The sequence below is a fragment of the Delphinapterus leucas genome, chromosome 3, assembly GCF_059928025.1.
Source record: "Delphinapterus leucas isolate spDelLeu-1000000601 "Yukka" chromosome 3, BTC_Dleu_Yukka2, whole genome shotgun sequence".
NCBI lineage: Eukaryota > Metazoa > Chordata > Mammalia > Artiodactyla > Monodontidae > Delphinapterus > Delphinapterus leucas.
The window spans coordinates 151,154,340-151,181,518 of record NC_143131.1 but is presented as its reverse complement, the minus strand read 5'-3'; the positions used below and the strand labels follow the sequence as shown (position 1 = coordinate 151,181,518).

At 43.1% G+C, this 27,179-nt stretch overlaps 1 protein-coding gene and 2 pseudogenes across 6 annotated transcripts in view; 2 read left to right on the top strand and 1 right to left on the bottom strand.

Moving 5' to 3' along the window:
* Nucleotides 1–27,179, bottom strand: part of LOC149749746 (2'-5'-oligoadenylate synthase-like protein 2) — a 160,775-nt gene that overhangs the window by 18,478 nt on the left and 115,118 nt on the right. For 2 of the 6 annotated variants that reach the window (XR_016392483.1, XR_016392481.1), the window contains one exon: nucleotides 21,240–22,062. Coding sequence is in view for 3 of the 6 variants with exons in the window: in XM_089908502.1 (XP_089764628.1) it covers nucleotides 8,088–8,182 (95 nt within the window). In the remaining 3 variants the exon portion in view is untranslated. The other 4 variants (XM_089908502.1, XM_089908501.1, XR_016392480.1 and 1 more) reach the window with 4 other exon arrangements.
* On the top strand, nucleotides 2,428–3,815 carry LOC149749749 (putative POM121-like protein 1; annotated as a pseudogene).
* Nucleotides 3,827–3,932, top strand: LOC149749748 (U2 spliceosomal RNA; annotated as a pseudogene).

Here is a 27,179-nt window from a genome sequence, read left to right as displayed (position 1 = left end):
GAGCATGGTTGTAATGGATGCTTTGTCTGCTAATTCCTCCATGTGGGTTATTTCAGGGCTGGGTCTGTTGATTGCATTTTTCTCTTGAGAATTTGTCACATTTTCCTAGTTCTTTGTATGCTCCGTTGTGTGATTTTGGGTGGTATCCTGGAAAGTTTGCCTATTATGTTTCGAGACTCTGGTTCCTATTAAAATCCTCAGGAGATTGATACTTTTCCTTTTTCTGTGGTTTTTATTAAGCAATTCATGAACCTATGGTCAAACAGGTATTGTGCCTTGTCTTCTGAGTTGTTCCAGTCTTGGTGCAGTTTTCAGGACACTGCTGTGCTGTTTGTGTCCACATGGTGCACGTACCACTCAGGGGTTAATCTCGGAATTGAGTGGCAGTTTATACTGTAGTTCACTTCCGCAAGCCTCTATTCTGCCTCGTTGGCTCTGTCTGTGCATGAGGCTCAGGGGGATCCCAGGACTTATGTGGGCTCGTACACAGACCTAAATAATCTCCTCCTATAGCTCTCTCCTCTTTGGAATTCTACCCACATTCTCAGGCTTCAGGGGCCCCTCCTACATGTTCCTTAAAGTGTTTAAGCCGCCATGCTGTCATGCAGTTCCCTATGACCAGGTTGACCTTTCAGGTGAAATAGCAAGAGAAAAGAAAGGAAAATAATGGCATGCCCCCACACTCTTCAGACAATAGGAGCCTCTTAACCTGTTCCTTTGTCCAGAGACACAGGCCATTTCTCAGTGAAGGCCTCTGCCATCACTGAGGTTGCAGGGGAGATGTGGTAACTGGGGAGAAAAAGACCAATGGGGATGACCCCCCTCACTCCTCAACATCCAAGCCCCCCACTTTCTCACTTGTCTGGCTAGAAATAAAAGGTTGATCCCATGGTTTTAACTTTCAGCTGTTGCTGGACTTTGCGTGCCTTGCGTAAGCTGGGAGACAGAGGCAGGAAAAAAACCCACCATAATCACCCTGTTACGGGCTGTTATTCAACTTTGGACTCCCAGGCCCCATCTGCCTGTTAGCGTTCACTTCTTAGAGTTTCAAGTGCATGCTGTTTGTCCTCTATCTTGCTCCATGCGGCTCTCAAGCCCTCGTAATATGACCACAGTTCTCGTGCCACATGTAAACATTCGAACACTTTGCAGATACTGAATTAAAAATCTATTATTTACATTGACTCCACCATTTTTATTTTCCTGGTGTGTTCATTAGAAAATTCAAAATTACATATGTGCCTGGCATTATGTATTTTTTGGTGAGCAGTGATCCAGAGGATGGAAATGTATGCCTCCTTCGACTCCTTCAACTTAACCCCACTCTGGGGCAATGTCCCAGCCAGGCAGAAACTGCAGGTGGAGCTGGAGACCTTGAAGAGTTTGGCTATACTTCCAGCTCAGCCCAAAGCCCAAGGATGATTCTGGACTTTCATTCTGACTCGTGCATTTCAGATCTTTCTGGGTTTGGACCTGGTATATATGTCCCTCCCAGCCCGCCCTGCCTGCCCCTTCAGTTGTCACCCCAGCAGGATCCGGTTGGCTTGGGCACTTCTGCGTTTTTTTTCTTTTTTTTGCACTTCTGTTCTTAGTGGCTCTCTCCTCCAATGTTACCAGGTGGGAGGGCAGGTGGACGCACAGGCGCTGACGCCAAATCTGCCACCTCGGGCGGCGGCTGCTGAGCCAGGTACCCTGCTCTCCAGCTTTCCTGCTCTGGTGGCCGGGGACCCATCCTGTACAGTTAGAGCCGGCCGGGGGAGAAGGGGCAGCTGCCCTGCCAAGAAGCTCATCACCCTCAAGGCAAACACCTCCAGCCCTCAGACCCCCGGGGAGATTCAGAAGCGCTAGACGGTCCAGGGGCGCGCATCCTCACCTGTGCGCCCCAGGGCCTGACGTGTACTCTGCGCATGCGCCACCCCTCCCTAAACTTTTGCGCCCCGCCAACGCACGCCCATTGTTCGCTCACAGGTTCCAGAGCTGCATCCCAGCAACAGGCCAAAGAGAGCGCACTCCGATTTTGGCCGAGTTGGCAGCTGAAGGAGAGTGCTCGGAGCCCAGCTCTCTATCCAAGGACCGACCTCACCCAAGTTCTCTAGGGGCAGTTACTTAGGTAGGCCCTGCCCCTCACCCCCGCCCCGGGCACTGGGGGATCAGCACCTGCCAGGAGGGTTCATCTGCCCCCGGCCCGCTCCCCACGCCCACCAACTTACCGTGGCCGGCCCGGGTCACCCAGCTGTCTATGGCCGGCTACCCACTCGCAGGCCAGCCCACAAGTGTCCAGTGACTCTGCATCTGCGCTTTGCCACAGAGTCTCTGAGGCCACATTCTACCATCCCGCAGACCCTGCGCTCCTTTCTGGGGGTCCTTATCTCCATCTGCAGGCGAGGCCATCGGAAGAAGGCAGTGATGGGTGCTCGCACCTCCACGATGTCCCGCAGCTCAGTGTCCGCAGTGGACACAGTCACTGTCAGTGTGGCGCGGGGGCAGCCAGTGCCGGCCACGACACCCAGCTGTGTCCCGAACTACAGCACCGAGAAGACGGTGTTGAGGGCCCTGGGAGAGAGCGGGCAAGGGATGGCCAAGCAGGAGGAAGTCCCCACAGTCACAGGGAGGAACGAAGACCAGAGAAGCGGCCCCGATGACACCGGGGGCGCACGATCTGCATTTAGGCCCCTGGGAGGCTCTTTCTTCGTGCCCAGGCCTGGACCTCTGCAGAGAGACCTCCACGCCAAGTGGGCAGAAGACAGATCCACCAGGAAACTGTAGACCACTTGTATGAGCTCCTGCCCCCAAAGAAACGCCATCACGAGCTCATATAGCTCCACCCGAGGTTTCCCGCCAGTGAAGAGAAGGAGGGGTCCCGCCATACCGCAAGGGCTGCCCCAGAAGTCTGCAAAGAAAGGGAGCGAGGAGGGCCCTCCGTCGCCCTCTGCAGCTCCGGTGGTTTCCCGGAGGAAAAGCCAGCCTGACAAAGATGCAGAGGCAGCAAGAGGGCAGAAAGGGCCCTGGAGGAAGGGCTCCCGCACATCTGACAGTCCCAGGCCCCGAAAACGCAGGATTCCTCTGCTGCCGCACCGGCGAGGGGAGCCTCTGAGGCTGCCCCCAGGCCCTGAGCTGGGTTTCCCTGTCGCCACTGAAGACCTAGACTCCGAGAAGGAAGCAGCGTTCCGGCACATCAACAGTGCGCTGCAGGGTGAGACCTAGGCCATTGGGGACCTGGGCGCCATGCAGCCTTCCTGTCCCTTTCTGCTGCCTGCCGCAGGGGCTGCTTCTCCGCAGAAAATGTTTCATAGTTATTTCTATTTTAATATGATCATGGTACATTAAAATGTATTAGTGCTTGCCTGTGAACACTAAGGTCACTTGACTTGTAATTGTCTATGTTGTTCTATATTTTTGTGACTAAAGGCATTACTTGGGGGAATGAAAAGAATATCTTGAAGCGATTTTGGCTTTTGATCTGCCACTAACTCCTATTTAACCTTAATTCAGGCGTCGGATTCTTTGACCCAAGGAAACAGAATAGTATAAAAAGAAAGAATGTGAGTGTCAGATGGTGGCAGTGATTAAGTATAGCAAGAGACGCCTTTGCAAAAGTTACTCTTGGTCCCAGAAGACTCTCACTTAGCTGTGTGACCGTGGGCAAGTCACTTCACCTAAATCTCTGAATTATAGGGCTGTGCTGATGATTTAAAAGTGACTGAGCACGGTGGACACTCGGAAATCCTGGGTTCTCAATAAAGCCACTGCCCTGCTCTTTGGTCCTTTGGGATTACTATATTAGTAAAATTTATACTTGACAGTAATTTTAGCTTAAAGTTTGTCTATTTCATCTCAGGCTTTTGGCTAAGATCAAGTGTAGTATCTGTTCTTGTCAATTTAAATAGCAAGAGAAAAGAAAGGAAAATAACGGGCATGCCCCCACACTCTTCAAACAATAGGAGTCTCTTAACCTGTTCCTTTGTCCAGAGACACAGGCCACTTCTCAGTGAAGGCCTCTGCCATCACTGAGGTTGCAGGGGAGATGTGGTAACTGGGGAGAAAAAGACCAATGGGGATGACCCCCTCACTCCTCAACATCCAAGCCCCCCACTTTCTCACCTGTCTGGCTAGAAATAAAAGGTTGATCCCATGGTTTTAACTTTCAGCTGTTGCTGGACTTTGCGTGCCTTGCGTAAGCTGGGAGACAGAGGCAGGAAAAAAACCCACCATAATCACCCTGTTACGGGCTGTTATTCAACTTTGGACTTCCAGGCCCCATCTGCCTGTTAGCGTTCACTTCTTAGAGTTTCAAGTGCATGCTGTTTGTCTTCTATCTTGCTCCATGCGGCTCTCAAGCCCTCGTAATATGACCACAGTTCTCGTGCCACATGTAAACATTCGAACACTTTGCAGATACTGAATTAAAAATCTATTATTTACATTGACTCCACCATTTTTATTTTCCTGGTGTCTTCATTAGAAAATTCAAAACTACATATGTGCCTGGCATTATGTATTTTTTGGTGAGCAGTGATCCAGAGGATGGAAATGTATGCCTCCTTCGACTCCTTCAACTTAACCGCACTCTGGGGCAATGTCCCAGCCAGGCAGAAACTGCAGTGTGTCTTGGAGAAGGTCTTTTGCATTGAGATAGTAGGATGCTCTTTTAGCTTCAAGAACTTGGATGTTGTTGAGTTTAACCTGGTATAAGTTCAAATTAGAGTGTTTTAATTTTAGGATGTTAAAGGTAATCCCCATGGTAAACACAAAGAAAAGAGCTATAGAATATTCCCAAAAGGAAGTGAGAAAGTAATTTAAATATTGTATTGTAAGAAATCAGCTAAACACACACAACGAAAGAGAGGAATGCAGGAAATGAGGGGCAAAAAAGCTTTGGGCAGATGGAAAAGAAACAGCACAATAGCAGAAATAAGTCTTTTTTTTGTCAGCAATTACTTTAAATGTAAATGCATTAAACTCTCCAATCAAAATACAGAGATTGGCGGAATAGGTAAAAACATATGATCCAACTATATGCTGTCTACAAGAGACTTACTTGAGATCAAAAGACTCAAGCAGGTTGAAAGTTAAAGGATAGAAAAGGGAATTCCAAACTCAGCGAGAAAACTCAAATAGTAACCAAGAGAGCAGGAGTGTCTATACCAATATCAGACAAAATAGACTTTGAATTTAAAATGGATCAAAGAGTTAAATATAAGAGCTAAACTATACAAATTTCTGAAGAAAAAAAGGGATAAATCTTCATAGTCTTGGATTTGGCAATGAACTCTTAAATATGATAGCAAAGGCACAGACAACAAAAGGAAAAAGAAATTGGACTTTATCAAAATTAAAATCCTTTGTGTTTCAAAGAACACCATCAAGAAAGACATAATACAACCTTCAGAATGAAGGAAAATGTTTGCAAGTCATATATCTGATAAAGCCTAGTATTCAGAATATGTAAAGAACACTGGCAACTCAACAATAAAATGTCAAATAACCAAATTTTAAAAACGAGAAAAAGAATCTGCACAGATACTGCTCCAAAGAAGACACAAATTGCCAATAAGCACATGAAAACATGTGCAAAATTATAAGTCAAAATTATGCAAACTGAAACCACAGTGAGACACCACTTCATACCCACTATTGTGCCATATAATTTTTTTAAAAACAAGCGTTGGCAATGATGTGGGGAAATTGGCACTTTCAATCATTGCTGGTGCAAATACGAAAAAGAAAATAGTTTGGCCGTTCCTCAAAAAGTTCAACACAGAGATACAATATGGCCCAGGAACTCCACTCCCAGGTATATGTCCAGGAGAAATAAAAAACATACGTTCACACAAAAACTTGTACATGAGTGTTATATTGTCGTATCATTATTCATAATGGCCAAAGAGTGGAAACAACCCAACTATTCGCCAACTGAGGAATGGAAAAATAAAATGTGTTATATCCATACAATGAATATTATTCAGCCATTAAAAGGGTGAAGGACAGATACATGCTACAACCTGGATGCACCTTGAATACATTTTGCTTACTGCAAAAGTCAGACACAGAAGTCCGCACATTGTGTGGTTCTATTCATATGAAAGGTCCAGCATAGGAAAATCAATAGAGACAGAAAGACCCAGGGCTGGGGTGAAAGGGGTGGACAGAATGAGAATGACTGATACTAGGTATGAGGTTTCTCTTGGGGATGATGAAAATGTACTGGAATTAGAGATGTTGATTGCAAAACCTGAGTACACTAAAAGCAGCTGAATCACACAGTTAAAAAAAATGTGAATTATATCTCAATCAAAAGATAATATGACAACCTTTTTATAGTCATTACTCTTGATCAGTTTCAGGATGGAATTCTCACAGTGACTTCAATGGAGTGGCTTGTATGGGATGATATTTGAGGCTCAACCCTTTGGGACTAGATGTTCATTTTGAGCTGTTGAATGACGGTGAGGGCCAGCCAGTATATTTTCTTCACGGAGGATCAATCCCCATATGGTATCCTTGGTTTGAATCCTTGTCTTTTTCTCTTCATATTCCTGAAACAAGCTCCTAGGAAATACATTCACAATAGTGAGAGGTGTTGACATCTTCCTGGCAAAAGTCTTATTCACAGGTGAAACTTCAGAGCTCCTTATTACTAGCTGCCCGGGGAGTCCTCTGAATCAAAGTAGGGCTTATGAAGATGGACCTTGCATTTTAGCGTGCACTTAAAATACCCAACAGGCTGATCACATGGGGAAAATAACTTTATTTACATGAGACAAGTACAAAGTCAGCACAACACAATGAGGGAGAGTATGGGTGCTGGTGCCTGATGGCCTGAAATCAAATCCTATTCGAACGCCATGTGTACCTGGGAAGGTTAGTTACTTAGCTCTTCTGTTTCTCAGTTCCCTGGCCAGGGATATGGAAATATTAGTAGGACCTGCTTATTCGTATTATGTTCTGAGGCTAAAAATTAGTAAATACAAAGCCTGAAGAAAAATGATGGGTACTTCATAAGTGCTACCTACATAAATGTTCAAGTATTAAATGCCTGGAAGAATAAGTAGGTTGTCTCCAGAAAGGGCACCTAGGAGGCTACAAATAGGAGGATAGAGCCTACTTTTTCACATTGATGACACGAGTAAGAAGTTTTAGAGCTCATGGAAAGAATATTATTTCTTGTGATGCACTGTGGGGTGGGCAGAGTAGGGGCTGTGACCCATATTTTATGGTTCAGGGCACTGAAATTTAGGCAGATTGAGTAACTTGTCTAGCGTCACAACACTGATGAGTGATGGGTCTGAGGCAGGGGAGGGACAGAGATTCCGGAACACATGGACATGAGATCATACCCTGGATACACAAACCAAGAGCTCTCCTCACTCCCTTTCCCACATCCTCCTGCCCCAAGAATGCTGCAGGGAGACAGCTGGTACTCGGAGGAGGTGCCTGGCCCAAGAGAATGGCTCAAACCTGGACCCACCTCCTGGCTCTACGTTTCAATCCCTGACCCCAAATACAGTGTCTTTCCCCCAAATGCAGACCCCCTGATGGACCAGGGTATCCAAATATGTGTGCATCTCCCCTCCCTTCCCCCTCAGCACTTGATTCTAGCAGCTGATTTGCAGTGAGACTTCCTGGTGGTCAGGTGACCACCCTGAATGACCAGTAGTCTACTTGACTCCCTAACTGACTCAAAACCCAGGACATTCCAAACCAACTGCCCACATGACAGTTGCACAGAGAATTAGCATCATCTTCAACTGATCAAACCCGGATGATGAGCAGTTAATATTCATTAGCTGGGAACAGGGTCTACTGGGCTCGTGTTTTGGTGGCTTAACACATGAAGGTTACAGGCCCCCAGGGTCTCACTGACTAGAAACTGACCAATCGTCTGAGCAGCTTGGACTAAGGCCTGGCTAAGAGCGGGCAGTGGCTGCACGGGCTCTGAGTGGGCACCTTCCCTGCCCAATCCTCCCTCAGCCAGATCCAGGCTCTGCTGTACAAACTACAGCCATTGCTCCTGAATCTACTTGCTGGTATTAGTTCCACAGTACCTTCAATGGAGTGGTCAGTGGGGGTGCTATTTGGGTCCCTACCCTGTTGTTTGGCCAGATGCTGATTCTGATGTGCCTGAACCACCGCTGCGGATGGCCAGCAGATTATCTTGATCACAGATGATATTCTTGTGCATCCTGTGTTTGATTCCTTTATAATCTTCCTTTTCTTCTTGGTACCCGAGTCATGATCCTGGAAAACACAACAAAAACTGAGAGAACTATTGATATGTTGCTGGGAGAAGACCATGCAGAGGTGTCAATTCATTCCCAGGTCACACGTCTGTTCTCTTTGTTCACCAGCCTCCTAGGGGAGTCTAGGGGAGTCACGTGAATCGAAGCTGGGCTGAGAAGAGGGTGTTGCAATGTGGTGTGCACTTAAAATAGCCAGCAGGCTGACTGCACGGGACATGACTTTATTTAGTGAGATAATATAGAAAGGGAGCACAGCACAGTGACCGACAGAGTGGGAGCTGGTGCCTGATGGTCTGGATTCAAATCATACCAGAAGCCACATGAACCTGGGAAAGTTATGCAGACCCTCTGTCCTCAGTTCCTTGTTCTGTGATAGTGGAAATGTTAATAGGGTCCACTTATTAGTATTACATGATGAAGCTGAATACAGCAAATCAGGGAGACCCTGATGAAAAATGATGCTTACTTCATAAGTGCTACCTAAGTGTTCAAATATTAAATGTCTGGAAGAATAAGCAAGAAATGTGGTAGTGCTGCCTCCAGAGAGGGGACCTGGATGCCACAGGGCAGGGGAGTGGGGAAGGTTATGGGTGTGATGCTTTAGAGCTTGTGAAGAATATCTGTCATCATCTCCTGTGATCCCCACATCAGCCCCGTGGGGAACTCATGGCAGGTGCTGTGAACCATATTTTATGGTACATGGCACTAAAATGTTGAGATTTTAAGTGACTTTCCCGGAGTCGCAAAGCTGATGACAGATGGATGTGGGACAGGAATGTAGTTGGTTCCCTGGGACAGAAATCCCTGAACCCCTGAATCCTCTAGATGGTGCTCTGGACTCCTGAGCCCAGGGCTCCCCTCCCTCCATCCCCCCAAGCCTCCTGCCTGCCCCATGGTTGCTCCAAGGACAGGAAGGGTCTGAGCCAACAGGAGGGCCCAAGCCTGACCCACTGCCTCCCTTACATGTTGATCCCTGACCCCACAGCTCTTAAATATCCCTGAAAGAAGGTCCCTTGAAGGATCAGGGGGTCCCATCTACGTCCCTCCTCCCTCAGCGTCCTCACACACTGGGTGAGCCTCCTGGTGGTCTGACCAGTGGTCGGCTTGTCTCCACGTGGCTCAGAGCCCTGGTCTCTCCAAGCCAGTTGCCCACATGGCACGTCTCTAACAAATTAGCTTGGTCTTCAACAACCAGCCCTGGATGCACAGTTAGTGCTGATTAATCAGGACAGTGGCCTGCTGGGCTGTGCTTGGTGGTTTAGTGGGTGAAGCTGGCGTGCCCCACTGTCGCCTATTGATGTGAGCAACTGTCTGAGTAGCCTGGGCTACGGCCTGGCTGGGGAGGGGCCGTGGCCGCACTGGCTCTGAGGGCGCACCTTCCCTGCTCATCCTTCCTCATCAAAATCCAGCCCCTACAAACTCCTCATCCATCCCTAGGCCCTGCAGTGGCACAGGAGAGAGGCCCATGCCCTTCTAGAGGGACCCCTCCATAGCCACAGCCTAGAGACCCCATCCCAGGACTGTCTCTGAGGATGACCCAGGCCCTCCTAATCTCTGTCACCAAATGTTCATTCCACTAACCCGATGGCATTGTCCCTTCTCTCCACGTTCCCAGGCAGCGCCCAAACACCCAGTGATCCTGTCCACATCAACCACTGGAAATACCGCCACGAAATCCCAGTTTCCTTCCTTTCTGAAAACCTCTAGGTTTAGACTGCTAATATTTGCTTTTGGATTTTGACATCGACATTCAGAAGTGTTTAGCCTGGAATTTCTCCTGTCCTGTAATATCTACTGCTGGTATGACATCAGTATTCTCCTGGTCCGATGAAAGCAGTGTGGGTGTGTTCCCTCTGTATCTGTTCTCTGGAAGAGTGTGTAGGAGACGGGCATCGTTTCTGTCTTAAATGTTTGGTAGAAATCAGAGGAAGCCACCTGGCCCTGAAGTTTGTTTTGTGGGGAAATTTTTTTGGCATCTCTTTCTAATTGAAGTTTACTTGGTGTATTGTACAGGGCACAGATCTTAAGCATAGAGCTTTATGGTTTCTTGTAAATATAAACACATCTGTTACCAACACCCAGTTCAATATACAGGACGTCCCCAGCACTCTGGCCGCCCCCTGTCGAAGAATAAGTGCTAACTTATTCGGTTATAAGAATGAAGTCAGTTACTCCATGTATATTCCAAGTGCAGTGATTTACACACAAATAACTCAAAATGAGTGTGGCAGCACAATGAGAAAGTAGTGGAGGGTGCTGGAGGGCTGGGAGAATCCAGTCCCTTTGGGATTTCCGCTGTGGAGGTGGGGCCAGAGTAAGGAAGCTGAGAGGAGCTTCTCTGAAGCATCTGGGCTTTTACAGAGGGAAGAACTACTGCTCCCCAGAGTGCAGCGCCCATTGTAATTCACTGAGCCCTCCCTTTGCGGAGGGTGCTTTCTATACTTGTGTGTTATTTTACATAGAAATGTTTAAAAAAATAAAGAGGAGATCAATTTTGTTTGATGTAACAGCCTTTCACTGTTAAAAGTAAGACATATATCTAAAATTATGCTAAATATGTACAGCTCCGACAGGAAGTAACCGGCACTCACTACCTGACTCAGGAGCGGAGGCGGAGCAGAGAGGCGGCCCTCCTTCCTTGGCCTCGTGTCTCATTTAAGCTGCCAGACGCTGCACAAGCTCCATCCCCTCTGAGTCTCAGGCTGAGGCCTCCAGGTCACAGTCTTCACAGGAGTCAGACGAGAACCTGCCACACAAAGGCAGGGACTGGAGTCAGTGGGGAGGTGGGCTCCCTGGGGTCGCTGTGTGGGACCCAGGGGGCTACTCAGACCCTGCAAGTGACTTTGGGCCCTGACATCCCCAGGGCTCACATCCCCAGGGCACTGGGGCCTGTTTGCTGCTCTTTGCCAAGTGTGTTCTGGTAGCAGAGAGACCTGTCCTACAGGGGCGATTTAACCTGGGCATTTGGCCGGGCGGCGTTCGAGCGACTGGTCCCCTGAACAGTGAAAGTGATGCAGAGGAAAGGGGAGGCACTGGGGCTCCAGGTTGAAAAGTGTGGGTCCCTCCCACCTGGGCGCTGTGAGGAGTGGGAGGTCTGATGACACAGGTGGGAGTAGTGACCCTGTCCCTCCAGCCCACACGCAACACGGCCCATCATGAGACCAGCACAGTGGAAGTGGGCAGAGAACCGCAATGTTCCCTTTTCCCCTAATAATCGTTTTTCTTTCTTTAACACCCCAGCCAAACTTGCCTGTGCTTTTTCATTTAAAAATATCCTGATGCTGTGGTCACAGAATCATAAATTCTATAGCTTTGCTGTATCCCAACATGAAAAGTTTGTAGAAGACACTGCTTTTCAGCATGTAATAAAACCAGATGTATTTGTTATCTAATTTTAAGGTCATAATTAATTTGGAATCCTGGCCCTTTAACTCATCCTAAATTAGCATTGCTTTGAATTGCCTTCATTTTGTGTGTGTGTTGTATTCAATTTTTACACATCTATGAAAAATCTATAGAACCTCAGGTTGAGAAATGGTGCCATGAGGTGACCCAGGCCCTTCAGTGGGGCTCCACAGAGGCTGAGGGGTCCCCAGGGGTTGGGCAAATCCCAGCCAGGTGTGGATCCTGCAGTGTCCCCTACCGGATGACAGGGCTACTGTGTGCCCACAGGGATGCAGCAGCGCTGGGCCAGGTGAGCTGTCTGCTTGCATGAGAAGAAGCCCCGGTTCCTCTGTCCTCCTCACCCTTTCCCCAGGACGCCTGAACTGGGGGGTACCAGGGCCACTCCAGATATCTCACCACACCTGGGGATTAACTGGGGATGTTGTCTGCTGACCTTGGCGGGTTGGGAGGGCAAGGCTGGGTCCTGCAGAGGGAGATGTTGAACCTCACCAGGGACACTCTTTACAAAGAACACAATGTGAACAACACCTCCAGGAGTGATGTACGTGATGACCCCACAGACACCTTCGGCCCCCCATCTAAACATAAGAGCCTGGCATCTTCAGGGATTCTATGGAACGGGGACTGTTCCCTGGCGAGATGCACTCAGGTCATCCTCCAGTTGCCTGCGCAGATTACCACCATTCTCTTCTCTCCACCTTTTTGTTCACATGCAGTGGTGAGCACCTCTGTGCTCTTCTCTGGCTTTTGGGTTTTCCTGAAGCGCCAAAAAAAAAAAAAAAAAAAAAAGTCAGGGATGGCAAGAGAAGCACATACACTTATTTGCCTTCTGCTCTTCCTCCTACCCTCTCCACGCTCACATTTCCTCTTCTTGTTCTTCCTCATCCTTTTACTTCATCCCTTCTCTTGAATCCAGGATGAGAGAATTTCTTTTTTTTTTTTAATTGGATGAGTCAGTCTTCTTTTACTTATTTATTTATTTTTAACGTCTTTATTGGAGTATAATTGCTTTACAATGGTGTGTTACTTTCTGCCTTATAACAAAGTGAATCACCTATACATATACATACATCCCCATAACCCCTCCCTCTTTTGTCTCCCTCCCACCCTCCCTATCCCACCCATCCAGGTGGTCACAAAGCACCGAACTGATCTCCCTGTGCTAAGTGGCTGCTTCCCACTAGCTATCTATTTTACGTTTGGTAGTGTATATATGTCCATGCCACTCTCTTTGTCACAGCTTAACCTTCCCCCTCCCCATATCCTCAAACCCATACCGTTTTTATGCTAAGTTATATTCTACATGTACCTGGAAAAATGTTAAAAAGATTTTTAAAGAACTGCGCATCTATTTTTGCAGCTGATTTGCCTGTTCAAGGCTCGCTAGCACTTTATCCATCTCAGTACTATTTCACTTAGTAAACAAATGCAGTTACCATAATTGCTGCATATGTGTCTGTGTTCCCTTCTAGGTTATATGTTTTTGAAGTTAGAAACTATATTTATATCACAGCCCCTATGTATGGCACAATATCCATTGCTAATTCAGATTGTGTTTTAAGATATGAGACAAAATTTAAGACTTTTATTATAGTCATAAACATCTAGCAAATCAACCAGAAAATAAAAACTAATTTTCAATTGGTTGGCCAAGAACAAAAAAGGGAGGAATACCTAGTGCAAAATCATATCTCTAATAACTACTGTTGGATTTAGAGCACACACATGCTAAACTTATTTTAAAATATCTTCTTATCAAAGATTTGAGGTTGGACCGGAAAAAATTATATCAGAAGTGAAAATAATTATGTGGTCTGACCAGCGTGGATCACAGAAAGTAAGGGTATACTATATATAAAGTAGATAAACTACGAGGTCCTGCTGTATAGCACAGGCAACTATATTCAATACCTTGTAATAACCTATAAAGGAAAAGGATCTGGAAAAGAAATATATATATATCTGAATCACTTAGCTGTACACCTGAAACACAACATTGTCAATCAACTAGTCTTCAAGGGAAACAAAACAAAACAAAGTAAGTGTAAAGGGAAGTATAGTTTTATAAATTCACCTCTGATATCCAATGGACCAACTGAAAGAAAACAGAAAGTACAACTTTCTAGGAGACAGGACATGGCCAGCAAACCAGGCCGTTACCCTCGGTAACGGTCATACCTGCCAAAAAATATACAGACTAGCCTGCATTCAGGAATACATAGGAATTCTTCATTTATCTGGCATTGTTAGGCAATGAGGTATTGCATGTTAGGAGAAGTATTTTTAAAATGACAAAATGAAGAGGAGTTGTTTTAACCTTCACTCGGTAATTTTTTTCTAAAATTAAGAAATGTATCCACTGGTGTATTTAATGTTTCCGTGATAACTCGGGGTCATCAGTTCAATCAACGTTTGCATGAATAATGCAAATGGAAACAAGACAGGCATGCTTACTTACTGAAACTGAAAATGACATGGCACTGGCTGGAATAACTGATGAGAGAGCACGAAAAAAGCAAAAATGAAAACAAACCGTGATCAAGAAACAATCAGTCAAGTTCTGACTTTCTGTACTTAGTTTCAAAATGAGATACCACAAATCCCAGCGAGAGACTCCAGCATCATCAGCTGTCTTTCTCCTTTGTTTCCACCTTCCTTTCCTTCTCCTTCTATCCTAGACTGTTCCAGGCAGTGCTTATGGCTGCTTGCAAGAGAAATTCTAATACTTGCTTTCTCTCACACAAACTTCACAATATGTCCATGTGATAACTAGTGTGGAGGTAAAAGACAATTCATCACAGAGACATCTCCTATGAAAATAAAATTAGAAACTAGCTTTTAAACATGCAGAGAGAAGGGCGTGGAGTCAGGCACTAATTTCCTTGCGAATTCCTCTCCATTTCTAATAGACGTTCTTCTTTACCAAGATCCCTTTTTATTGGTGTCCTATTCCAGACTGCTCCACCCCGCCCATCCTCATTCTGTAAAATACATTCACACTCTTTTGTGACCCTACTTATTTGCCCATTAAATAATCAATCATAGAACTGTCGGAATTATTTACAGAGTGAAATTAAAATGCTGGAGTCACTTGGAGGGTTTAAGCAACTCCACCAGAAAATACTGGGCATGGATTTAAAAGAGGCTGCGTGGGACTTGCTCTTGTCCAAGTTCTTTCTCAAGAAGTATCTGAAATAAGCCTAAATTCAGAGTTAATCAGACTGGCCTGCTTTCTCAGGTGGACTGGAACTCATTGCTCTTTCCCCTCAACTCCCTGATGTCAGCGGCACTTTCCGGAGAGGAGGTGGACTTCTCTGCCTACTGCAGAAGCTCAGTTCCCCCCGGGCCCACTCCGTGTCTGAATCCCACACTTGAGGCCACATGCCAGCCTTCCCAGAACATTCGTCGTCTCATTTCAGTTTTTGACCTGCTCAGATTGAGTCCCTCTAGACTCTTCCTCAGCTTGAAACCTGATCTTCCACCACTTTCCCTGACCTCGATGGTAACCTGCCTACTTTAGGCCTCAGGTGCTTTAGCTATAAATTGATATATTTGCCCTTAATTCTAAAGTCTTCTTTCTAAAGCTCTACAATGTGGTGGCTCCTTGAAAATGTTTCTCTTTGCTGGTTGTAATTTTGTACAGAATTAAAAGCACAGCTACTCTAAAAGACAGTAAGTTGCATTGGATAAGGAAAGTGTGCTCTTGTAGTTAGAGTAACAGGGATGGAAGACGACTTAGTATGTTTTAAGATACTCATGATCCATTCTCGTGAGAGTCGGGGGAAGAAGGGGAAGAGAGTTAATAAAATACCAAATGTTTGTGACAAATTAAGTTCAAGATGTAGCTGATAAGTTACTACTTGAATAAGCCACACAAATCCAATTCAAGTTTTGCTTTATTTTTCTAAGAAGGGATCCCAGTGAACTGAGTCCCATATTCAGTAACTCCACGTTCAATGGCTTAGTCTTTAAACACTGTTATGTTGCTGGAAGAAGAAATATTGCCCACCATTCCTAACTGATGTTTAGCTATCACGCACATTTGAAATAAATTTATTACTTTGCCTGATCTCAGGGTAATACATTTCAAAGGGGCAAAGCACACACGAAAAGTTATGGAGTCTCCATCTTCTACACTAAAGTGTGCAATAAATTACATATTATTTGGCCGTTAAGTTCACAAGCCATAGAAACCATTCCATTTGCAATGTATACAGTGGTAATCAGCAGGTAATGAGAATGATATAAAACCAAACAGACCATGTATGATGGCACTGCTGCCAATAAAGCAATCATTAAATGCATTCATATGCATCTACGATAGGTAAGCTCTTTGAGGGCAATTGCTATGAATTCTACATACCTGTCAGGATACTATATAGAGCCCACTTTCTATGGCCTTTATTCAAAGACGCTGAGAAAGGGTTACTCTGGGTAAATTCAGACCTTTTCTCAATATAGAATTTGGTCAACATGCATTCTGAACAGCAAAATTTCACAGTATTTTCCTACACTAAGTGCCACCTCAGCAAATGCAGGATTAAGTATAATGGATTATAAGAAGTGAGAAAGGAAAGATGGAAGAAAAGAAGGAAGGTAGGAAAACGGTGGGTATGGAGTACTTCAACATTTATGTAAAGAGTAGAACTAAAACTAACCTGAGGTTACCCTGAATTATTAGCATACGCTATAGAAACTTAAATGAAAAAATAAAAAAAACCCAGCAAGGGAAACCCAAAGATTCTCTGTTTTTTCACTTTACTGCATATACACGTCCATCTTAAACAATCTATATGCTTATATCCAATAAGAGAGCATTGTTTTGCAAGGCTATTTGGCTTCTATCAGCATGTAAAGGTCGGACAACTCAACTTTAGCAGAGTCAGCCTTCAGGTGAATAACTGCTTCTTTCAGGTTGTGAACATTTGAATTTTCCAGAAATGTTTCCCAAAAAATGAAAACTAAAAGAGTCCTAGGACAGCGTCCTTTAGAAGTTTTATAGTACCAAGGTTTTTGGAAGAAGAGTATTCTTGTCAATTATCAACACAATGATTCCAAGCAGGTCAATTTTTGCTGAGAATATTATATAACAGAACCCACTTCACCTCCATTATACTGACAATGATCTTCCTTACTTCAACCTTGTGCTGCTTAGTAAAGTTGAAAATACGGAGCCAAGAACAGACACTGACAATGCCAGAGACTCAGATGTACCTATAAGTGCCTTCAGACAACATCAGCCACCCAGGCTAAAGTCCTGGTTTAAAACATCCCAACATGAATGAATCTCAAAAACTATATGCTGAGCAAGTGAAGCCAGATCAAAAGGGCACCTACTGTATTATTCAACTTACATGAAATTCTAAACTGGGCAAAAGTCATCTCTAAAGATAAAAAACAGATCCGTGGTTGCCTTGGGGTGGGAGATGGGGATACTTTTGCAAAAGCCTAGGAGGAAACTTTCTAGGGTTTTAGAATTGTTATCTATCTTTATGGGGGTGGTAGTTATACAAATGTATACATTAATTAAAAGTCACTGAACTATTGACTAAAAATGTCTGCATTTTATTGTATGTAAATGATACCTTAATAAGGTTGATTACAAAATGAACCAAAACCAAAACAAAGCAGAAGAGAAACCTCTCAAGACTTCAAAGGAAATACACTGTTTTCTTCCAGGGTACCAGATTGGAAATGAGGCATTGGTCTGTTCTACCCTCAGCTTATCCCTAGGGTTATCTAGTCTATTTTAAAGCACTAGAGTCCCCTATCAGGAAAACTCACCCCATGTTTAATTACTTTGATTTCTTCTCTGCCTCTTCTCCCAACACACTGAAGTCATTCACGGAAGAAAAACCAGCTTTTTCCAACTTTGCATCATGACACATTCTTTCCAAAGCTATTAGCTATAGAATAAAATTTGGGTACACTTTGTAAAAAATCTAGCTTTTTGAGCCTTACAAATCTTAACAGTTAACCTATTGCCTCCACTGGAATTTGGAAAAAAATTATTTTGAAAAGGAATAGCTGAGACTTGACATTTTTTTGTGTGTGATTTTCTCTTCCCCTAAGAGAGAAGTGAGTAGGAATGAGAAACACATACATAAAGAAAAAAAATTATCTTGCTGCCTTTGCATGGTTATAATTTATAGGAGGCCCTTTTCAACAATAATCTATTATCAGAATCAATAAAATATAATCTCCATGAAGGCCAGGCCAGGATACTCGTCTCTTTTTCAGCAGATTGCAATACAAACCACATTCATGGATATGCTTCTTGATGATCTTTGTAATACTGTAACAGTTGACCATTTCCTCATGCCTCTTCACCTTAACTTCAACCTGGTTTTTCACTAATGACTTCACATTTCCTTCTCTAACACTTGGTTGTGGGCCTCTTTTCCAACTCCAACTCCAACTCGCATTTCACTCTGGAACCAAAGGAAGACTCACACCTTCCTGCTACAGTTGCAGATTATATAGACTAGAAAAAGGAAGGTGGCCAGATGGTGGTTTACATTATCTACAGACTGTCTCGGCTCAAGGTTAACTTCCCTGGGAGAAAACCCATAAACCCAGAAGCATCAAAAATAACCTGCATGTGCAGGGGGGAGACAGCTTTGCTTGTCTCATTTTACATTCTTTCTGATTTCTGGGCCCTGGTGATTTATCTCCCATGGAATGGAACAAGGAGGGGAACAAGTAGGGACAGTCCCTTCGAGCTAAGAGAAACACTCCGGGAGGTTTTGAATCAGACTTGGTGTTTTGTTAGCCAAGTTACAGGAGAATTTTTAAAGTGGGGGAAAGGGAAGAAGGAAGCGGACCAGGAAAAGAATTTAAGCCATCATCTATAAACCAACAAAGCACTGATAGTTCCAAACATTATGTCACAAACTAAAATGACTGATGTAGGCTCAAGTGGTTTATAAAACCTATAAAAAGACTACAGCAGCAAAGTCCCCATTTATCTGTAGAGTTCAGAAACTAAAACAAGGAATATTTTAGCTTAAAACCTTATCTCAAGAGAATCATATACACTTCACATGAATAAAAATACCTGAAACCAAACATTTTTAAAAGCTCCAATACCCAAAATATAAAGAAAAATATTAATCCAGAAGACTCAATCAATCCATGATAATCACAAAACGGCTGGGCAATCTCTATCTCCCTTCCACACTAACCATCCATCCCATGGAAGACCAAGGGAGATCAGACCTTCCAGACTTACCTTCCAGACCTTCCAGACACCTGGATGCTGCAAAATTCTATGGAGACTCCTTGTGGAGCAGCAGTTTCCCATCTCTTGTGTCTCTCCCTATCGTGATCATGATCATGCAGGAAGCAAGTCTGGCTGTGCTATCTTATCATTGTCTGTCACCCATCTGCAACATGGTATTGTACAGATAAGGAGAAAGTAGTTGCCTTTCCCCCGGAAGGTTGAGGCTCAGGTACAGGGTAATTCTCCTGTGCACACAGTCATTATTTAGGCCGACTCAGTGACTTCAACAGGCTTAATCATGTGATCAGGTTTGTTGCCAGCTGCGTAATGCTCCCACATCTGTAGATAGAGCCGCTCTAGGTCCATTGTGTATTGTCTGGTGTTGAACAGAGGGCTAGATGTTCTCTGCTTCCAGACTTTGCCACGAATTTTCTTCAGGTATTCTAGATCAGTTCCCAGTTTCACAGCTATGTCTTCATATTCTTGACTATTTTTAGCAATAAGCTCAAGACAGCCTAAACAAGTGAGCTGGGAAGCTGCAACTCGGGAAGCAAGAGTCTCTCCTGGCATAGTCACCATGGGTGTCCCTGACCAAAGGACATCCATCCCTGTGGTGTGTCCATTACAGAGTGGAGTGTCCAAGCAGACATCAGCCAGCTGGCCTCGCCGAACATGTTCCTCTTTAGGAGCAACAGGTGAAAAAATGATACGGTTCTGGGGAAGGCCCATATTTTGTGCATACTGTTGAATATTAGGTTCTCCTACTGCTGGAAAACGCAACAGCCACAGTACACTATTGGGAACACGCTTCAGAATATTTGCCCACATCTGCAAAGTAGATGGGTCAATTTTATATAACTGATTGAAGTTACAGTACACAATGGCATCTTCCGGTAACCCGTACTGAGAACGTGTGGTTACAATAATGGTACGGGGAACCTCCTCTCCAGTGGCAGCCTTAATGTTGATCTGGGTAGTTGCCAGTCCATTGCTAAGACTGAATCCATTAATTGTTATCTGAATTTGTCCTCTGTTAATCATTTCAATAACTGCCTCTGCAACAGTATTCATAGGAATGACAGGCATATTAAGAGCTGTATTACTGCTGTCTGCGGTGTCTCCTCCCTCAGGACATTTCATCTTGACAATTTGCACATCTGGGAGACTATCAAGAAATGCTTTGAGGTCGATGCCATTCAGCACAATCCGATTGTCATAAATGTGCCCATTGGACTTAAAATCGATGACTGCTTTCTTCTTCAGGTGAGGGAACATATTGGCATGATCACCAATAAAGAAAGTATGGGGCATATAAGCCAGTTTCTCAGAATACTGCTCAGCAACTTCAGCAGGTGAAGTTTCCTGATCAGTGATGATATAATCCATGAAAAGCACACCACTGGTTCCAGGGTAGCCCAGCCACATTGCCTGAATAGGAGCTGGCCTGAGAGCAAAGAGTTCATTTCGAGCACCCCTGGTATAACCATTCATATTTACAAGGATGTGTATACCATCTTGATGGATGCGATCAGCTGCTTTCCCATTGCATGGAATCTGAGAAAGATCAATGAAATGATGGGCTTCTGCCATCACCTTCGCTCGGAAGTTTGTGCCGTCATCTGGGCTCAGGGCATAATAGAATACCTCAAATTTATCAGGATTGTGCGTGCCTGGAATAGACTGCATAAGATGAGAAGTAGGATGATTCCCAAAGTCAGAACTCACGTATCCTACACGCAGTCGACCATCACTGAGCTTCAAGTCTTTTGGATGTTCATACGGTGGTTTACGAAGGACACTGATCTCATCCAAGGAGAGGTTCCCATGGCTCTCAGCAAGAGCCTTCCTGAAGCCATGAGAAAGAGGATAGAGCATACTATGATGAGGCTGCACAGAAGGCAACCTATTCTTCTCCAGCTGGTCAGCCACAATGCTGACCAACTTCTTCATTCGCTCATCATAGTCTGTCCAATCACAGACAATCTGCAGGCAATGAGCCAAATCACAATAGCCGTCAGGAAAGTCAGGTTCAAGCTTCAGAGCAGTGCGATAAGAAGCAATTGCTTCTGGAATATTCCCTGAATCCTTGTGAATGGAAGCCAGATTGCTGTGGGCATCTGCAAATGCAGGGTTAATCTGAATGGCAGGAGTATAACACTGCAAGGCTCCCTGAACATCCTGCATCTCCTTTAGAGTGTTTCCCATATTACAGTAGGCGTCAGCCGAGGTAGGACTGATTCGAACAGCCTCCTTATAATGCATCGGAGCTTCCTCCAGTTTTCCCTGCTGCTCCAATACACTTGCTAAATTTGAATGGGCAACAGCAAACTCTGGGAAGACTTCTAATGCTTTACGATACAAGCGAACTGCCTCTTCCATGTTTCCCTGGTCTCCTTTGATATTGGCTAGAGAGTCTGCATGGGTGGGGCACAGCCGCAGAGCTGTATTATAACAATCTTCTGCTTTGGCAACACGGCCCTTCTCTTCCAGAGCGTTGGCTAGGTTGCAGTAAGCATCACGGAAATGTGGTTGCAATCTAATAGCTCACCAATAGGTGTCTATTGCCAGATCCATCAGGCCTTGCTCGCAGTGTACACAAGCCAGGTTGGCACGTACCACTGCATGATTTGGACTCAAGCTTAGGGCACAAAGGTAAGCTGCCACAGCTCTGTCAAAAATCCGTGCCTCTTTCAAGATATTTCCTAAATTGATATAAGCATCCAGAAAATTGGGGTCAAGGGTGACAGCCTTTTCAAAGTGATGAATTGCAAGCCAAATCTCCCCTTGTGCATTGAAAACACAGCCAAGATTACTCCAAGCTACTGCAAAGTTCGGTTGCGTCCCCATTGCTTTCAAATAACATGCCTTGGCTCCTTCCAAGCGACCCAGGGCTTTGAGCAGGTTCCCCAGGTCACTGCGAACACAGTACAAATCAGGATTGTACTGAACAGCAGAGACGTAAGCTTATACTGCCCCTTCCATGTCACCTGCTGCTACCAAAGCAGCTTCCAGGTTAATATAACCATCGATGAAATCTGGTTTGAGACGTAATGCATGCCGGTAATGCTCAATTGCTTCCTGCAACTGTCCTCTTTCCTTGTACACATTCCCCAAATTCGACTAGGCTTCTGCCAGAAGAGGGTTCTGTTTAATTGCCAGAGTACTAAAGTGGGCAGATCTGTCCAGCCTTCGACACTGGAAGTGTAGAGATGAAAGTAGAAAATAAAAGAATAGGATGTGATTTGTAGTCGATACTACTTTTGCAAAAATTAGAAAATACAAAACAATTCGGTATTTCAAATATATACATATGTTTAAAATAACTATAAAGGTGAGTTGGGAGATTACATATTAAATGGCCCAAATGGTGCTACATAGGGGAAAATAAAGGAAATAAATCTGGCAGAGGAACGTCGGGGCCAAAACCAATCTTAAAAGTATTAGAAAATAGAGTGACCATACACACTGATGATAGAGTGACATGAACTGAGGCATATGGTCCCTTCTGAGTAAATGCCTTAAATACAAACTAAAAAAATAATGTCATAAGATTTACAAGCACTATAAAAATATTTAGCAGTATTGCAGTAGACAGTAGAAATATATAACCTTTCAACTTAAATAAAAACAAGACTGATGAAATATCATCTTTGTTTCCATGTCATCCATGCTAAGGAAGAAATAATAAATCAGCTTTCAAGATAGAATTTTTTACAATGAGAGATACAAAAACAAAGAAAAAGAAACCCTAACTGTTTATCCCATGAAGGGAGAAAAAAACAATTTGAAAAGTCAGAGTAGAACTCTATGAGGATAATATTTAACATCAATTTTTTTTTGTAAAACAGAATTTTAAGCTGGTTTTGAATTGTTTATAGAGTTTCTAATTAGCATGCTGAGGAAATACAGGGTCCATCTTAATCCAGAAGCAAGTAAAAAGTTCTGACTCTTAAAATTCTAGGCTCTAGAGTAGGTGTGTGCTGGTGTGTATGTCTGTGTGTGTGCACATTTGCTGTGTGTTTTCAATAAACTCAAGAGTACATAAGGGTGTATGTTACTACATTGTAACAGTTCTTGAGCAAGTCTAACTGAAGGTCAGTAGCAAACAAGTAGATGCCGCTTGGGTGGCCCCCCAAACTCTCAGGTAATGCGCAGATCTGCCTTGGCAATCATGTTCTGCTTTTAGACATAATGCATTTTTATGTTCTTGTTAGCACTGAAAGGCTAACTTGAATATTCTGCAACTGATGAAATGGACAACAGAGCAGTAACCTAGAGTTTACAAGTATTTGGGGCAGTAAAACTTTAGTTCTAGATTTAACTTGGACTTGAGTCCTAATTTAACTTGGATTTTCTACAACGCATTTTTTTTTCTATAAACTGGAGGTATATACCACCATAATCCTAAAAAACCTGTGACTTTGGGCTTCAGGGGTCTAAGCCTTCTCTCTAAGTGACTGAAAGGTACAACTGGATATTAGACCTGTCTAAAAATTGTCCTTTTCTGTCCTCACATACAAGGGAACGCTTGATTTTTGGATAGCTGTCATTAAAAAAACAAAAAAAATGTGCAAAGAACTAATGTCTTTTGCTACAAGACAAAACAATTTCTCCTGGACATGCAGTAATAGGAGGCAATGCCATGTGTTGGAAGCACGCACATATTTTATGATAGATATTAATCTGGAGGTTAACAGCTAGGTGCTCCGGTTGAAGCAGTTTATTTCAAACATACATATAATGTTAGTCTACTTTGTAACAAAGCCTTCAACATTTCATATGCAAATTCGTTTTTCTTTCTAGTTTAAGCCCAAGGAAATCCCTATAAATCTTGTCTCCAAAGAGAAAATATAAAGAATTCATAAGATTAAAGAGTTCTTATCAATTGTATAAAAAACTAAAAAGGTACTAACTAGATAAAAATGTAGATGTCTAAGAGAACGTCCAACAAATAGAAAAGTAGAGGACTGCACTGAGATTGCAATCCTGAGAAAAATACATTATTTCTAAATGAAGAAGTAAAAGGAGATAGCATAAATTAAAGCCAGAAGAAAAATTTAAAACCTACAAAAGTACGAGTCGATACAAAGTTAAAAACCCATTCATTTTACTATATACCCAAAGGCTTCACAAAAGATCTCATGAATATCACAAATTAAAATAAACAAAAGCCAGAAATATTGTTTTCCCCAAATTGTACTACTACCTGCTTATTGCTTCAGTGGTAAGAAGAAAAATTATCTTCAAATAGTTGAATTGTATACCTACTTATATTTTAACTCTTAGGTGGATCTTGTTATATAATATATATGATCTTTAAAGAAAACTTGTTGATTGTTTATTTTGGCATCTGTTAGGAAATTCCTATTTAATTAGATAAATCTCCTTAGATAACTCTTAAATAAAAATAGATGCAAATATAGTATGTTTCCTATCATTCATTTTAGACCTCTAAGAGTTGGAAAAGCTCAACCTGGAGAAGAAACTAGTTTTACTGAGGGAAGAAACTACTTTCCAGTTTAGAAGAGGAGGGATTATCCCATTTCTGTAGAGGAAGCAATCAGGAAGATACAAAAAGAATGATCCTTGCCTAGTGCTAAGGCCAGAACTACTGTGAATATTGTACCAGATCTTGTAAAAACAGCCACTGTGCTGGCACTCACAGGCCTGGGTCATGGTGTGTTCAACAATAAAACTTTGTTCCAAAGGATGGAACTCCTTCGGGCCAAAAAGCTTTCACCTGCATGATTCCATTAACCTCACTGTTTTGTTATGGGAAATGCATTTATTTTTTGAAATGACATTGAAATATATCCTTAAAAGAACACTTTAGGTCTCAACAAGATTCTCTTCTCTTTCAGCCAACACATTACCTTTTAGAAATCAACAGTCTACTTCTTTCTTTAAATCATCACATTTCAAAGCTGTAGCAGCTAATAAATGTTAATATGATTTTTCCAAAACTGCAATCTCCCTAAATTTCTATGCTGTCTTCTTTATCCTGTCTTTTCAAGGTAAAGGTATCTTTCCAGTTTTCTTAGCATTATCAGGATTATGGATTTTGTTCATTGTTAAAGTTCGTTATTTATGGACATAAGTTAATGTAAATGCAAAAATATCTCGTATTATTCACAAGCTGGCTGACTTAAATCACTCGCTCTTAAAACAACTTTACTGCTCTCCAATCTGTTCAAATGCACGGAAATATAAATTCAGGATGATGTGGCTTTTCTGCAATGCTTTCTTTTCAGGCTGCAGTCTACATGACAGCGTTATATCTTATCCTTGCTGCTGTTGTTGTTCAATCTATAAAACCTCTCTTGAAGACCCCCAAAGCAGCTTGTAATTTAAACTTTTACTTTTGGTGACTCACTGTTTTCAAATTGCCATCTCTGACCATATCCCCCTTCCAGGGGAATTTATGCAGACTCTTAACCCATAATTGCTTTACTCTTTACCTCTATTTCTGGGTTCTTAAATTAAATTAACTGTTACATCAGTGTTCTTCATTACTCAAATTATTTTTTCTTAAGAACTTTTCCTGGAAGTAAGTTCATGCTCTTTTTGACAAGCAAACATTTGACTTCTGAAAGAATTCTTATGGAAATGGGTTTATATCCCAAATGCACCACCAAAAATCTTGGTGACCTTGCATAAACGTCCCTTACCATTTCAGGTGCTATCTTTGCTTGACTCCAAAGGGAACTGATTAAAACTATGAGCATCTAGCTGTTATGCACTTTTGTCTCAGTTTGGTCAATGAAACTCTTAAAAATCCATCAGATTTTCATTATTTTTATCATTAGCCTGTTTGTGTAAAATAAGTTACCATTTATGGAGCCAGTGTTCTCCTTTATTCCGGCATCCAATCATTGTAAATATTTCTCATGGACACATTCTTAGAAGGCCTATGAATAACCTGGCCTCTTACTGATTCTCCCTTTTGGAGTCTTACTAGCCAGACTTCCCCAATAACTTTCAGAGAGAGTTCTCCCAATTTCCGGGTCTTCTTTTTGACTTCTATACGCCATAGAACTTTCAAAAGTCATCACACCAATACTAAGATTACCACATACCCTCCAAAAAGCTCCAAGCTGTTTATGCCTATTCATTAAGTTAATACTTTATCAAAACTTGCCCAGTTGAGTAGTTTTAGCACAGATATTTTATACATTTTAGCACAGACATGCTCTGTTTAAGGCTGACAGATCCATTAGGAATTAACTTTCTGGTACATTTTCCCTCTGACATTTTCCTCACAACTGCATTTCCTCATAACTGAGCCATCAGTTATCTCTTGCCTATAGAAAGGCAGATAAAAGAAAGCTAAGTGAGAAAAGATATGTAAATAGACTAGCACAATATTGGACACATAATAAGTATTCAATAAATGATAGCAAGTATTCTTACCCTTATCCTCACATTAGTTTATATGTATTAAAAACTGATTACTGGACTCAACTCTTACTTCCATTTCTCATTAGATCCTCACAGAAACCTTGGAGGAAGCGAGGTTTTATCCCCATTTTACAGGTTGGGAGACTGCAGCCTAGAGGGCTTAAGTACCTTAACTGAAGTCATATAGTCAAGAAATAAGCCTATATTTGTCACAATCACTTGCCCATGCTTTGACGTGACACCACCACCCATCATTTACCCAGCTTCACCAAGGTACTACTAAATTTTTTACTCTTATTCTCCTCTCTTTGCTTCATACTGCCATTGCCACCAACCCAGTCAAATTCACTTTTAATTTTCCAATGTTAGTGAAGGGAGTAGAAGGTGGAAATTGAGGTTAAAGGAGGAAACTTTAATGTTATTCAAGGATGACTTCATCTTAACTTCCAGCCTTTGTCTACCCATTCTCTGCTCCAGTCACACGCAGAGTATTTGCTATCTCTTCCGTAAGTCTTGACTTTTCTCGTCTTTATGCCACTTTTCTTTTCTCCATTTGCAATGAATCTCCCTTTCCCTTGGTTCTTCACCATTTCTTACTCCATACTCTCCATTAAAATTCAAATCTACCTTTAAAGCCCAACTCATATACCAGTTCTGTCCTACAGTCTCCTGGACCTGCCAAGTCAGAACTAACCACTTGCTCCTCCGTGCTCCTGCAATGGCAATGATGTTAGAAGGGCGAGTGATTTTACAGCTCGCTCACCACCTGCGGGAAATATGTCCTATTTGCCCTTCCACATCCTTTCTCCACCCAACTCTATATGGATGGCTTGCATGGCCTATCTTAGTAAGTGTCCTTGCTCTGGCTTCTGTTTGGCTCACCAATGAAGAGTACCAATAGAAGATTGTAGGGA